The sequence below is a fragment of the Rhinolophus ferrumequinum genome, chromosome 16 (genome assembly GCF_004115265.2).
Source record: "Rhinolophus ferrumequinum isolate MPI-CBG mRhiFer1 chromosome 16, mRhiFer1_v1.p, whole genome shotgun sequence".
Taxonomy (NCBI): domain Eukaryota; kingdom Metazoa; phylum Chordata; class Mammalia; order Chiroptera; family Rhinolophidae; genus Rhinolophus; species Rhinolophus ferrumequinum.
The window spans coordinates 51653845-51670703 of record NC_046299.1 but is presented as its reverse complement, the minus strand read 5'-3'; the positions used below and the strand labels follow the sequence as shown (position 1 = coordinate 51670703).

At 34.3% G+C, this 16859-nt stretch overlaps 1 protein-coding gene across 3 annotated transcripts in view; it reads right to left on the bottom strand.

Moving 5' to 3' along the window:
• Positions 1-16859, bottom strand: part of ADK (adenosine kinase) — a 449806-nt gene that overhangs the window by 228309 nt on the left and 204638 nt on the right. For all 3 annotated transcript variants that reach the window (XM_033130725.1, XM_033130726.1, XM_033130727.1), the window contains exons 5-6: positions 8182-8354; positions 1104-1212 (exon numbers count right to left, since the gene is read on the bottom strand). In XM_033130725.1, coding sequence (XP_032986616.1) covers positions 1104-1212; positions 8182-8354 — 282 coding nt within the window. The remainder of the gene's footprint in view (positions 1-1103; positions 1213-8181; positions 8355-16859) is intronic.

The following is a 16859-nucleotide window of genomic DNA, read 5'->3' as shown; positions in this document are numbered from 1 at the left end:
GAATTAAAATGAAAGAAAATCACTAGAAAAAAATTTTCATTTTTGAAATGTTTTTCTCACATAATGGCAGAAGAGGTAATATGTCTTTCCTCTATATAATCCTCTCTGTGTAAGCATTTATTTGACAGTTACAAAAAGGGGTAGGGTCCGCTATACAGAGGGATCAATAACAACCTTGTAAAGCCTACAGCAGTGCACATAAACATGCTGTAGGAGACATTAACACTAGACTGAAAGAAATAATTATATTTTCAATAAACATGTTCCTACTAGATAATCAATTTTTTACCCGTCTTACCAGCTGTTTCACAGCTCAGGTAGTGAACGGCAGCAGCTGTTATATATCAAAACCATATATTATATGCATTTGAGGTGCTTTTAATTTTTCATAGGCATCTACTTATTTGTGATCAGCCACATTTAACTCATATTAAATAAAAACAGGGTATTCATGGGGCGGTGAATTCAGGAGGATTTTCAGTACAATCTTATTTTAGAAATAAATTTTTAACCAATTATTCTTATGCCAGAAGACTTAATAATTCAAATTACATGCTGTCCTTATTCCCAGATTTAAGAGATTTGTCACGATCAATGTTTCTGAAATATTAAATTAAAATGTGTCATGGTAATTACTATGGAATAAATAGCAATTAGGATTTTTTAGGCAAATAAGCTCAAACTGTTTGCAGTGAATATTTATACCACTAATATCCGTTTGAGCATATGCTAAAAAAATGCATTCATACCCATACAATGCATTCATCGTTTACAAGTAGTCTAAAAATATAAAATGTAAATTTGCAAAATCAAAAGATCTTAAGAAACTGATTTAATACAGAATTCAATATGGGGTTAACAAACACCTATGTCTAATGCATCCAAAAAGAGGCAGACTTGAAGGTAAATAATACAAATTATGTTACCACAGAATGATCATTAATTCCTGTTCTCTATTTGTAATAATGAACATAATGTATACTTTGAGATGGGTTAATAATTTGCAGGATAAAAGACAATTATTAAAAAAAATTATATTAGCTAACAACTATAATTTATAGTGTAAACTATATACCAGAAATTTGAATTAGGTAAATACTTACTGCTATATAATAAACTCTTGCTTTTTCCACCAACATCCAGTTTTTCTCCATATCAAGATGTTTTTCTTTTTTATAACAGTTAGCAGCAGCAAGATTAGCTACAAGGGACCTAAAAACAACAACAGAAAGCAAGTAGGTTTTTTTTTTCATATATAGTTTGTTCTTTTTTTTTGTAAACTTGTCATGTATTTCTACAGTTAATATTTTTTGCAAATTTTATTTCACATTTTAATTCTTCAAACTAATGTGTACTGATTGTAATAAATGTAAATAAAATTAATTTTGTTTCGAGATTTTTTTGAGACTTCTATGTTGCCTTTGAGATAAGCAGAGATGTTAATCCTTGCTCTAAATCCCACCTGGTATTTTCAGAAATGGGTTTTTAAGTTTCCTTTTGATAGTTAAATGATAAGATTATCTACTTTCTACATTTTAAAAAAATTACGAGATGATTTATTGTAAATATATATATGCATTAAAATAGATACACAAATATGATGTTTCTCATATTTCCAATATTTTACTGCTCTTCGTGGTAACTGCATTGATTTTAAAATTTACTTTTATTTTAAGATTTGTATTAAAAATATAGCTAACATAAAACACTATACCAGTTTCAGTGCATACCATAGTTTTTCAACATTTATATACTTAAGAAGTGATCACTATGTTAAGTTCAGCAACCATGTGACACTGTACTATGCTATCACAATATTACTGACTGCATTCCCTATACTATATGTTACATCCCCATGACTTATTTGTTTTATACCTGGAAATTTGGACCGCGTATTCCCCTTCACTTTCCCCTCCCCCTTTAATTTTTCAATTACAGTTCACATTCAATATTATTTTATATTAATTTCAGGTGTACAGCATATGGTTAGACATTTATATAATTTAAGAAATGATCCCCCTGACTAGACTAATATTCACCTGGCACTATACATAGTTATTACCCTATTATCGACTATATTCCCTATGCTGTACTTTACATCCCCATGACTATTTTGTAACTACCAATTTGTACTTATTAATCCCTTCACCTTTTACACCCTGCCCTCCAACCCTCTCCCAACTATCACCCCGATACATCTAGTACCCATTTGACAGCATACATAATTATTACAATATTACTGAATATATTCCTTATGCTATTCCCTACATTCCCATAACTACTTGTAACAACCAATTTGTACTTCATAATCCCTTCCCCTTTTTTACCGACACCCCCAAATTATCTCCCACCTGCCAACCATCAAAATGTTCTCTGTATCTGTGAGTGTATTTCTGTTTTGTTTGTTCATTCATTTTGTTCTTTAGATTCCACATTTCATCTGTCTTTTCTCTGTCTGACATATTCCTCTGACAATATCCTCTAGGTCCATTTATGCTACCGCAGATGGCAAGACCCATTCCCTTCCCTAGCCAAGCAATATTCCACTGTACATATGTACCACCTCCTCTTTATCTATTCATCCATCAACGGACACCCAGGCTGCCTCCACATCTTGGCCCTTGTAAACAATGCTGCAATGAACAGATGGATGCACAGGTCCCCTTTAAGTAGTGTTTTGGATTTCTTCGGATAAATACCCAGAAGTGGGATTACTGGATTCTTCTTTGTCTTTTGTTGTACCCTTTGTTTTAAAGTCTATTTTGTCTAGTATGAGTATTGCTACCCCAACTTTTTTTTTTAATTTCCATTTTCATGAAATAACCTTTTCCATCCCTTTATTTTCCGTCTGTGTCTTTTAATCTGAAGTGAGTCTCCTATAGGCAACATATGTAAGGGTTTTATTTTCTTATCCATTCATCCCTATGTCTTTTGATTGGAGCATTTAATCCATTTACAGTGAAAATAACTGTTGATAGATATGTAGCTATTGCCATTTTATTATTCATAATTTTTATTTTTATTTTTATTTTTCATTTTAAGGAAGTCCCTCTAACATTCCTTGTAATACTGGTTTGGTGGTGATGAACTCCTTTAGCTGTTTCTTGTCTGGGAAGCTCTTTATCTCTCCTTCTATTTTTTTCCTTTTTTAAAAACTTCATTGACTTTTTCAATTGTGGTAAAATACACATAGCATGAAGTTTTCCATCTTAACCATTTTTAAGTGTACAACTTAGTCATTAAGTACATCCACATGTTGTACAAAGGAAGGAAATTCTGATGAATGCTACAACAAAGATGAACACTGAGGAGATTATAAGTGAAATAAGCCAAGCACAAAAAGACAACTACTGTATGATTCAATTTATATGAGGTACCTAGAATAGGTAATTCAAAGCGACATAATAAAAAAGAAAAAAATAGACAAAATATAATGGTGGTTGCTCAGGGGCTGGGGGTAGGGGGAAATGGGGAGTTATTGTTCTATTTTAAATGATAACCTTGCTGGGTAGCGTACCCTTGGTTGTAGGTCCCTGTTTTTTATCACATTGAATATTTCCTGCCAATCCCTTCTGGCCTGTGAAGTTTCTGTTGAGAAATCAGCTGATAATCTTATGGGAGCTCCCTTATAAGAAACTAATTGCCTTTCTCTTGCTGCTTTTAGGATTATTTCTTTGTTTTTAATCTTTGCCATTTTAATTATAATGTGTCTTGGTATGGGCCTATTTGGGTTCACCATGTTTGGGACTCTGCCTCTTGGGCTCTATATCTGTTTCCTTCATGAGGTTAGGAAAGTTTGCAGTCATTATTTCTTCAAATAGGTTCTCAACCCTTTGCTTTGTCTCTTCTCCTTCTGGTACCCCTATGATGTGAATGTTGTTGTATTTGATGTTGTCCCAGAGTCTCTTAAACTATCCTTATTTTTTTTCCTTTTGCTGTTCCGATTGGGTGTTTTCTGCTATCTTGTCTTCCAAATCACTGATTTGGTCCTCTGCTTCATCTAATGTTCAGATTGCATTCTTCATTTCAGTTATTGTATACTTCACTTCTGACTGGTTCGTTTATGGTTTCTATGTCCTTTTTTATACTTGCTATCTCTCTGTTGAAGTTTTCACTAAGTTCCTTGAGCATCCTTATAACCAGTGTTTTGAACTCTGTCTCTGATACTTTGTTTGCCACCATTTCATTTTGGTTTTTTTTTTCTGGAATTCTGTTCATTCATTTGGGAAGTATTTCTTTGTTTCTTCATTTTGGCAGCCTCTCTATGTTTGTTTCTATGTCTTAGGTAGATTTGTTATGTTGCCCAGTCTTGCTAGGTAGTCTTATGTAGTAGGTGCCCGATGGGGCCCAGTGGCACAATATCCCTGGTCACCTGTGCTGGGTGCTCCAGGAGAGTTCCTTGTGTGGGTTGTGTGTGCCCTCCTTTTGTAGTTGAGCCTTGATTAATGTTGGCATGTCAATGGGTTGTATTGACCCTCAGGGTGACTGGCTGTGGGGTCTGGCCACATCCACAGCTTACAGTCTGCTGTGCAGGTGGCTTATCCCAACTAACAGGATTCACTCCAGTGGGCTCTGGTGCCTGTTGAGACCACCCTTTGGGTGTGTCACTTGTGAAGCTAACTGGGTGGTACTCTACTGTGGTCTGAAGTATGTTGGTTCTGGGACCTCTTGGGAGGGGCTCCGGTGCTAGCCCAGGTCAGCCACTGCCTGTGACCAGCCCGGGAGTACCTGGTAGGAGCCACAAAGTGATCCATATTTGGTTACTGTCTATGCTGGACCTGGAGGTGAATGGGGGAGATTACACTGCAAACCAAGGATGTCTGCCACTAGTACCAGGTCTGGGGTAGCTCTGCAAAAAGTTAGAACTCTGAGGCCTGCTGTCAGCTGCTGGCTCCCTTAAGATTTATCAGCCACTGACAAAGCCTCCTGTGGTATGGAGTTAGGTGTGGCAGGGTCTCAGTGAGTCACCAGGATGGAGTGAGCCAAGCTCACCAGACCAAATGAAATTTAGATTTGGCCATGGGCGTGGGGTAGGGTCAAAACAGGAGAGATGGCACTGGCCTGCTGGCTGCACGGGTGAAAGACCCCACACAGGGAAAAAGGCAACTGTCCCTCCAATCCTAGTCATGAAGCCACAACTCAGTCTGCCACTTGTACGTGCCAGCATCCCCCAAGTCACTGTCCCTCTGCTGGAGCCCAGGGTGAGTGCTTGCGAGTGAGAAAGTCTGTGTGCGGGCCCTTTATGAGGATGTTCGGGTTTCCTGCAGTCTTCTGTCCTACCCGGAGAGTCTTAATCCCCACTGTTTTTCACACCAGATGTTTTAGGGGGCTCCTCTTCCCGGCACCAGTGCTCTGGACTGGGGATCCTGTTGTGGTGCTGGGGTCCCTCGCTCCTCTGTGGGGAACCTCTGTGCCAGAGATATCCCTCCTGATTTCCAACTGCCACATGGAGGTTTGGGGCCAGCTCATTTCGTGTTTCTGCCCCTCCTGCCAATCTCAACCTTTTTTAGACCCTTAGTTACAAAACTTCTGTTCATCCAGATTTCAGATGGTTCTCCAGGTTGATTGTTCTATAATTGAGTTGTAATTTTGATGTGCTCATGGAATGAGGCAAGCACAGCATTTATCTACTCTGCCATCTTGGATTACTCTCTGCTACTTTCTACATTGTAATAGTTCAAAATGCAGTTAAGATATAACGCTACAATGCCATTATGCAAAAAAAAAACCACAACCATGCAAATAAAAACCTCAGTTTTTAAGTATCAACATACTATACATTTATTATTACTTGCCTTTAAAATCATGTAAAAGATTAATTATACAAAACACACATATAAATATAGACCATATTTACTATGTAAAATTAATTGCGAAGTACTACATTTTAAGGACTGGAATAAATTTAAATTAGTTTCTACAGTTGAAAAATTGCCCTGCCCTGATCTAGTTTTGCAGCTGAAAAATCTATGCAGGACACTGCATTTAAAATCTTGCTACAAGTGCCACTACACAGACCTTTTTATTATTGACCAACAATTAAACTTAATAAATTATTCACATTATACACAAATTAATAAGAATGATTTTCCTTCTCACTCTGACTCAGAAATTAGAAAATAATTTGACAATATTTCATTTTTGTGATCAATGGTAACAGTTATGGTTTAAAAAAACAACAACAACCAAATACATCATCTCATCACTTGAGATTATGATGGTTCCTGTTAAGCAAAGAATAAATTGATTTTTTTCCAAAACATATTTCTACTCATCCACAAGTCAACTGACTACTGAAAATATATCTGTTTACGTTCAACTATAATGAATGAAAATAGGAGTAATATGCATCAGTATATGCATATGCAAATAACTATATTACAAAGTTAAGAATAATTAGTCCTAATTTATAAAAAATATTTTAGTAATCATGACTTCAGCAAAATTTTGACAAAAATGGTTACTAAATGAAAACAAACACTTCCGGTACCAGCTACTAAACTCTATCTTGATAATAAAACTACTCTTTGATAGGAAACTATCAAGTGTCTCCAAAAGAAAAATACGAGCATTCTTACTATCCAAATGTATTGGTTCAGAGTTTGGCAAATGAGAATCTGGATTAAGAAGATTACTGCATTATCTAAACTCTTTGATTCCTGAGTTTTGGATAGTGGTAATAAGAATTACCAGCCCTATCTGAAACAATTTATCCAAATCTGTTAGGTTCCACAATTTGGATAACGACTTAGATAGGGAGGGCTTTCCCCAGTTTCTAATTTCCAGTATCATTTGAACATACTGATAGTCATATCCATAATAAATCAAGCTGTTGACATCTGAGAGACCTAATATTATCATAATTGCTCTTTAAAATAGCAATTTAGCATACAAAAATAATTTATCAATTTTACTCTAGCCTCAGCGATGTCAGAGGCAAAACTTGACTCATTTCTCTCTAATGGGAAAACTTTACACCTGAATATTAATGTTGGTTTTAGAAAAACTGAAAAGGGGAACGGTCTAATTTCAAATATGTTTGAACAATGAATGGTTTTATTTACTGAAACCTTAAAATCATAACAATCTCCTATAAACAAAAAGTAAAGTTAAGAAAGGTTTGAAAGGTTTTGGCACTCTAATTATTTTTAAAAGTTATATTTTAGTTATTTAATGATTACTGACCCGAATAATGTCAGATCCTTAACATACATTTGCTGAATGTCAAAGAGTAAGCAAAAATAAAAGCTGGGTTAGGAAAGGGGAAGCGAGAGAAGGGAGGAAATAAATGAAGAAAATGAGGCAAACAAAAAAGGAGAAAAAGGAATGAAGACAGGAAATTGGAGGAGGACAGACTAAATATTTCTAGCTATAAGGAATATAAAATTTCTAGTGAATCATTATTTAAAAACAAACCATCTTTGTTAATTATAACAATATAATAGCTAGACAATTTGTTTTGTTTTTCCCACGCAAAGGAGAAAAAAGCCTATGCTGATGAGCAATATGGCAATAATGCTGCTTGCAAAGTCCGAATGTACTGAAGGAAAACCTCCATGTAGCTGCAAAAGGCACAAATACAACTAACGTATGTAAGATCCTGAGTGATACATTCAAAGTTCATATAAAGAAGAAATTCTAGTAAGTAAAATTGTATAGAAGTGTAATGGGTTGTTTCTTGAGTGGTGTATTTACCCATGACTACATTGTTAATGTGGATGAATGACTATTTGTCGTGCCAGAAATGCTTTAGATGACCAAATGTATATGAGACTAGACATAATGTAGTATTTTATATATGTTAAAAAATATATATGTAGATGTATGTGTATATTTGAATACTCCAATCTCAGGATATAGTAAAAAGAATATTTCTTTCTAATCTCAGTTTGGAAGAAAGTAGCTACAAGACATTGAATAAAATGTTTTCCTTTTCTGATCATAATTATAAAAAGTTGAGACTAGACTAGATAATCTCAAAAATTTCGTTCCATTATGTCTCATGAAGACAACAGCATGTTCAGTCAACAAAGATAATTATAGAAAGTTGAAATGGTATGAGAAAGAAGAGTTTATTAAACGTTAAAAGCAATTATAAACGTGAGGTTTAAATTCCAAATTCAGATTTTGCCAGCGTTTGAACAGCCAATTAATACAGGCCCCCCCTGGGGTCTCACCGACCTGTTGCCACCGGTGATGCACGCAGCACAAGTTCCTGTTGGCTGCTCATTCTGCTCGTAGTAATGAGCATCCACATGGGCTTCCGCAGCCTTTTTCTTCAGGATCTCTCCAAATTTATCTGTCCCGATGCATCCAAAAAATGTTGCTGCTTTGTGTGGCTGCTGAATCATCCACTGAAAAAGAGGAACATAAATAATTTTAGTAGGTCGGAAAAATGGTACACATAGTTCAGTATTCTGCCATACACGGTGATATAAAAGGGATACTTTGTTAGAAGCTATGACTGTTAGGAATGGAATTCCAATCCTGTACTACTTCTTATGATAACAAATTTGATGTAACAACCACATAAAATCTTACTATACTATTTTGGGGGAGAGAAATAGAGCACAGTGGTTAAGAACTCAGAATCGAAAGTCATGTAGATCTTAGGTCAATGCTGGTTTGGTACAGAAAAATAATAGTTGAGCCCCAATAGAAATACTATAGCAATGTCATTAAAAGCCCAGAATCTATCCTGAAGACTATCTATCTGTCTGGGTTCAAATCTTGCCTCTGGCAATTATTGGCTGTATGAGTAAGAATATGTCACTTCAGATTTCTATGCTTCATTTTCCTCATCTGTAAATGAAAAAATGATTATAAATATACCCTAAAAGGTTGTTGAGGATTATATTAAATAATTTAATTTAATGTATATGCATAACTGAGCCTAGTACCCAGCACATAGTAAATTATATAGACAGATAGATACAGATATATATGCTGTCATTGCCACTATTGTCATACTTGTCACATATAAATTAAGCTAAACTCTGTTCATGTCTAATAAGTTGTTTTAAAAATTCCAAAATAAAGTGTTAAAAATTCTAATTCTATTATTTCATCTTTTCATTAGTCTCATAAACTTTAATTTCTTTGTTATAAATTAATAACAGTGGATTTCTTTTAAAATGCATACTTTTCACTGATACGAAAAGTGAAAAGCATGCCTTCATAATTAGCTCAAATTCCTAAGGTTTTTAATTAGCTATTCTAAAGCCATCACCTATTTTGTTTTTAACACTTACAGTTAGAAAAATACTCAATATACAAAGTGAAAAAACATCAAAATCTTATCACATTCTCAAATATTTGGTGTATATAAAAAAATGCATGTATATTTGAGAGTTAAAAGGATGATGAGAGAAACAAAAGGTAAAAGAGAAAACTGTAAGATAGAATAACTATATGATGATCTACCAATCCTACTTCTAGGGATTTATTCTGAAGATTCATGTCTATAAATATACAACAATGTATGTATAGATATTCTGAGACATTATTTATAAAAACAAAATATTGGAAACAACCTAAATGTCCATTCATAGAAGACTTCAATGATAAAAAAACAAATGAGAAAACTGAATACAACAAAAGCAAAGAAAATATCAAATTATAATCACAGAAGAAATACAAATAACTTTTCAACATACTAATATAAGCAAAAACAAAAACCAAAAAAATCTTGAATTTTAATAGTAGGTTTATTGTTGGTAATGCTCTTGGTAAAACTATTTTGCACGTACTGTAGCATACAGCAAATGAATGTAAGTTGAGATTGTCAGAAAGTAGGCTTGCACTGTCGAAGGGCAATATAAATATGGAATGGGGCAAGGGAAGAAGGTTCCAAGCAAGAATTCTGAGAGATACTGTATTAACCAAATGATTTAACTTAGCATCTTCAATAAGGCAAGAAACTAACATTATTATGCCTTCTACTGTGGTGCAATGAGAAATACACAGGATCACTTATGTAGTGTTCATGCCAAAAATGTTTAACCTGAATCTAATCATGAGGACACAATCAGACTATGTATGGCACATTATTTTATAAGCAACTGGCTTGGACTTTTAAAACAAGGAAATGCCTAGTAAGACCCCACACCTCGCCACCCCTCTCCCCGCCAAACACTCTCAAACAAAGGTAGGAAGAAGGACTGTTACAGATCAAAGTAAATTAAAGAATTATGACACATATATGCCAGGTATAATCCTTACTGGGTCCTGGATTGAGAATTAAATCAAATAGCTATAAAAGACACTATTAAAATAATTGCTGAAATTGGAATACTACTTATTTTATATCAGAAAATAATATTGTATCAATTCTAAATTTCTCAAACAAGGGATAAATAATTCAAAATGGTTCAGGGAATTTTTCTTTCTCCATCTGACTCATTTCATTTAGCATAATATTCTCTAGGTCCATTCATGTCGTTGCAAATGGTTATATGTGGAATCTAAGGAACAGAATAAATGAACAAACAAAACGGAAACAGACTCAGAGATATAAAGAAAAAAAAAGTGATGGTTGCTAGATGGGAGGGGGCAGGGATGGGGGAGAAGGTAAAGGGATTAGAAAGTACAAATTGGTAGTCCAATATTGCCACGGGGATATGAAATACAGTTTGGGGAATATAATCAATAATGTTGTAAAGATTTTGTAGGGTATCAGATGGGTACCTGTCTTATTAGGGAGACCACTTCATGGATGGTGTAGATGCCTGACCACTGCGCTGTACACCTGAAGCGGAAGCTGAATAACACTGAATGTCAACTATAATTAAATACACACACACACACACACACACACACACACATACACCCATATCTCGGGGGTGCCAAAAAATGTATACAAGTGGACACTTTGGTCAATGCTGCTCAAGCAGTAGTTCACTGTAATCAAAAGTGTCTGGACCCTGATGGTAACCACTTTGAGCACCTCTTGTAATTGCAGAACTCAAATGAAACTTGTATTCATCTTCTGTTATCGGTATATATCGAGTATTACAATTTTAATAGTTTTTTTTCCTTTCTTAAAATGTGTATACTATTTTTTGGCACCGTGTGTGTGTGTACAGAGAGTGCCAAAAAAACATATATATTCCGCCCCCTCTTCCCCACGGGATGTGGAGTACAGCATAGGGAATATAGTCAATAGAATTGTAATAGCTATATACCATGTCAGAGGAGCATGGATTAATGATCAACCATGTCTGCTTTATGTAGTAAAATACAAAAACAAAGTCAATCGCAAATCTTACTATGATTACTCAAATAACAATATGCCATCAAAATAATAGGAAACTTCATTCGGTGAAAGTGAAGTCATTATAATGTAATTCAGCCTAATTAAAATAAAAATTTACATGTTCAAACTATAGTCTGAAAAGGGGGCTCTATCAACTCACTACAGGCTTATATCTGACTTATAACATTTCCATAATCAGGATTTAAATTAATTAAAATGTTTCCATTATACGAATATTACTTAAACCTACAACACAAAAATGAATAAATAATAGAAATATTCAGCAGGTTTCATATGTAATTCCACTACTGAATATTTCATCGCAGGAAAATGACTAACATTCTGGCTATTTCTGATGTCAGCAAATAGGACACTGCCAAAATGTGAGAACTTTACTATTGATCAGTGATTTTCACTCAAAAGTTAGTACATCTAAAATGAGCTTAGTAGACATACAAAGTAGACACACAAAAGTAGACACACAAAAGAAATGGAAGCCATGTCCACTGCTTCAAAGCACTTCATAACCTAACTGAGTAAGGAAAGATGTTACAAGGAAGTTGAAACAGATGAAAAATGTCAATTTTTTGAAAGCTTCTACAACAATTTGCTAAGAGTTTTGTTAAAATTTTAGTACATCTCAAACACAATGTGTTACCAACACGTAACCAATCTATTTCCTACTATTCTGACATCCAATCAATAAACACTTAATGCATGTCAACTACAGGATAAAAAGACGAAAATGACAGTGACCCTACAAAGTCACAACCACAACATTTTCAGATTCTCCAGGAATAAGACTTAACCTTGTTTAAAACTTCTTCTTATGCTACTTCTCTTAGCTAAAGCAAATTGCCCAGCCTCTTTTTGTTTTACATGTATCCTTAAACACCTATCTTTAACTTCTACTCTAGCTCTAAGGGAGAAGAGGGTCCAGAATTATCACTATGCTGTGAATACCTGGGAAACAAAACCAAAAGGAAGCAACTACAGAATTTTCAGACACTGGACATCAGGCAGGGCAAGACTGTGATCCGATAGAAAAGAACACAAGGTGAGCCCTGACATAATGCAGGCTCTCTGCCAGGAGGCAATTTCCAAGCTTTGATGCAAGGAGGAAGAAGCCAAACTGACCCTGGCATTCTCACTGAAATGATGAAACAGAGGTAAGCGTTCAAGGAGAGCCAGGAGAGTAGATATTGCAAAAAACAACATCAGAGAGGAATGAGCTGAAATCCATATAGAGTAATTCTCTAGGCTTTGGCAGGTACCAATCTTTGCATGTTTAAGGAATATGTGAGATCATAAGGAATTTATATAAATGCTCTAGGATTAAATTGTGAGTTTATCAAGGTCTCAGAATTCAAGATCAATATACATAAATCTAATGTAATTCTATATACTATCAAGGAACAGTTGAAAATTAAAATTAAGAAAACAATGTTATTTACAATAGCATGAAAAAATGAAACATCGGGACAAATTTAAGAAAACATGTGCAAGAGCTATACTTAGAACACTACAGAAGTTTGCTGAGGAAAAAAACTATAAAAATAGAGGGCTATAGTATATGCATGGATTAGGAAACTCAATATTCTTAAGACAGCAATTCTCCCCAAATTGATTCATAGATTCACTGCAACCCCAATCAAAATCTCAACAGGATTTCTGAAGATACCAAAAAACTGATTCTACAATCCACAGTAAAAGGAAAAGGAACTAGAATAGCCAAAGGTTAGGAGGTATGTCAGTGTTATGGAAACCAACATTGCTAACCCCTAATTTTTTCAAATATAATGTTGATAATATAACCTATGATCTTGTAAGCACGTTTTAAGAATTAGAAATAGACTAACAAGACATGCAATTTAGTTCAGCAAATAATACCTATTATTAGAGTTGGGTCACTTTTATACAGAGAATGAAAAGGGCTCTCACTATACTGTAAGTAATACACCTAACTGGAGAACAAGAAAGCCACAGCTATAAATGTTAACTTTAAATAAATACATGAATACAGTTGAATTTTATTTTAAAAATCAGTAATAAAGGCAGAATGCCACCAGGGAACACCCAGGAGGGACATTAATTGCAGGTAAGGGATCAGAAAAGGCTTTCAGAGATGGGTGACATTATCAACTAGTCTTTGAAGGATGGTGTAATTTTCAAAAATGGCTGTGAATTTGAAAGAAAGTAGAGGCACTGAGCACATGGCTCCTTTCCTGTCTTGGGAATTTTATCATGGTATTCCAAAGGTAAAAAAAAAAAAAAAAAAAAAAAAAAAAAAAAAAAAAAATTATATTTATCAAGTAGTTAGTCCTAAAAAACTTAATAAATATTTATTCCCTAACAACTTAGCATGTATTGTGCACTACAAAATTCTCAAACCTTAGAATAACACACCATCCTCATTTCCTGTATCACACTGATTTTTGTGCAGTACTTTTTTTTTTTTTAAATCACAGAAACCACCCCAAATCCAGTTTTCCAAAGCATATGATACCACCAAAAAGAATGTAGAAATCTAATGTGAAAACAGAAATATATGGAGCTAGTGGGTCATGCTATATGTAATAAATGTCACTGTTTCCCTAGAAAATTTAAAATAACCTGCAGACTCAATGTGGGACCCAAGGGGTCTTAGCACACAGTTTGGGAAATAAAGGAGAATAGTGTTAACAAAAGCAATGAAAAACAGAAGTAAAGGACTATTAGGAGTGTAATGACAAAGCACTATGTGGGAGGAAAGAGACTAATGTGGAAAGTAGATCTAGGCCAGATCATTACATGCCATTTTAAGAAGTTTAGGCAGCATTCTGTAGGCAAAAGGGTGCAAATGAGGGGTTTTGAGCAAAAGAGTGAGATAAGAGGTATGCCTATTAAGGGACTAGGAGGAGAAAAATGATAATTGAATTTAAATAGAGGCTGAATAAATGACATGAAAGCTTCAGTTCATGAGTCTTTAACAATGTATGGAATGATTTCTATTACCATTAACTTCACCTTCCAGACGAATTTCCTCTTTGTTACCTATATGTAATATTTAGAACAATATAACTGACAACAATGCTCAAAAGCTAGTCACTTCTAATGTAATGTTATATAATTCAATTCCAAATAGAATGATGAAGAAGGATACCTAGATACTAAAATAGTTGTGAGATAAGCCAAACATAAGAAATTTTATACCAGAAAACCCAATGAGGCATTTCAGGAAAACTGTAAAGCACAACTAAAAGAAATTAAATGTCAAAACTGGCCAATAACAGCCGCAAGCAGATTGCAAAGGGAGATGAGGAAATCAAAACTGAAGTAGTTGGTTAGGAAAATAGCATATATTACATAGTTTAAAGGATTGATTCTTTCAGAGGATTGCTATGCTAACAAGTGACACAGGGTAAAACACAAAATTTTCATAAATATTATTAAGAATCCATTCTCCCTCAAAAACTAGTATGTAATGCTGCTTTTCTGCCAAAACCGTTTCATTTCCCCTACTGGCAAGCATCTTATTAATAGAAACTGATTCCCAATAATCCTAGTATTATTTCAACAGTTTCTTGTTATTTTTGTTGTTAAATACTGTATTTTGCCATGTATAACGCATACTTTTTTGTCCAAATTTGTGGGGGGAAAATAAGGATGTGCATTACACATGGGTAGTACTAATTCTGTATATATGTAAGTTTTTAATTCTTTCATTTATGCTTATGAGTTAAAAATGTAACTCTAGAAATCAATAACGAAATCCGTAAGCAAAATAACACCCTGGAATATGATAATCAGTTTTGTGGAACTTACACCAACTTATAACGACAAGAGTTCTTGGCCTTCTATGATGCGTAAATATCGTAAATTTGTTACCGGCACACAAAATCTCTGTGTTAAAAAACAAATGCTGAAATTCCTTTATAATACAAAAAACAAGTACCTAAATGTAAACAAATAAAAATATGAATTAAAAAATTAAAATGAAACATTTTTTCCCTGAAAGTTTGGGCTAAAATTGTGGGTCCACATTATACACAGGAGCGCATTATACACGGCAAAATACAGTACCTGTTAACATCTATTTCTCAGAAGAGATTTTGGGACACTTTGGCCTAGTTGGAAAAAAAAGATAAACTTTAGACTCAGAAATATAAATATATATATATATATATATACATATATATATATATATATATATGGTTCATCTAGTCCTGTGATGGTAAATTACATCCTCTATCAGAGATTATATTTCTTGCAGAATTATTGTAAGATTATGTAAGTAAAGTGTCTAACGCAGCACCTATTAAAAAGTACTGATGATGATGATACTAACAGGGCACTGAGATACGATCAAATAATTTTTAGTCTAACTTCATTCAACTCATTCCACAGTATTTTTTGATCACCTACCATTTGTTGGACGTTATTGTAGTAAGTCCAACAGCATTTCTCTTTTGTACGCTTCTTTTTTTCTCCTGATCCCCTAGTGTTCCGCAGGCCTGAATACACGGATTACCTGTTCTTACCTATACCATTTCTCTCAATCTGATCTAATGTATACCCATGGTTTCAATTACCATCTATACACTGAAACTCCTCACCTCTATTTTTTAATCTAAACCTCTCTTCAGATAACTAACGCAAGTATCTAAATGCCTATTTTGCCTACTAGATATACACATTTCTTCTTCTCTCTAGCTCCATTATTACCACTTTAGTACATTCCACCATCTTTTCTCAATTAGACTACTGCAAAAGCTTCTTTAAAATTTTTATTGTTGAAATATATTCATATACCATAAAATTTACAAGTTTAAAGTGACAAATCAGTTGTTTCCCATATATTCACTAGGTTGTGCCAACCATAACCACTGTCTAACTCCAGAACATTTCATCACTCCAAAAGAAAACTGTCATTTAGCAATCACGCCTCATTCTTCCCCCATGCTACCCTCCACAGCCATTTGCAGAAGCTTACCTCATCTCCCTGCCTTCAGTTGTTTCCCTCAAATCCACTGCACTTAGAGTGATCTTTCTAAAATGTCCTTTAATAGTTACTCATTTCTCTCAACCAAAGTTCAAATATACACAACTTTATAATTGAACCAGCACACTGTATCAATCTCACATAAGATTAGTTGTTAATTTCCATTTACTTGTAATTTCCTGTTCAACACACTTTTCCTGGCTTCTTTGAAAGAGCTATGGGGTATATATCTACTTCAAAAGAGTGCCTGCCATATTCTATGTATTTAATAAATATTTGTCAATTAAATTAAGAAACAGAAAAGCCATAATCCTTTCTTCATAAAGCTTACAGTTCAGGGTTATATAAAAATTACAGACAAAAATATATTACTATTAATTATAAGATATATCTATATCTATATCTAGGTCTAACAAGTAAGTTCCATGTTGCTAACCTTTTTTGATACCAGAGGGGTTATGCATTATAAATTTGTGCCAACTGGACAAACAGTTAACCAAGTTTGCTATTTGGAAGTGCTGAAAAGGCTGCATGAAAAAGTTAGATGAACTGAACTTTTCACCAGCAATTCATGGCTCTTGCATCACAACAATGCACCAGCTCATAACGACACTGTCTGTGAGG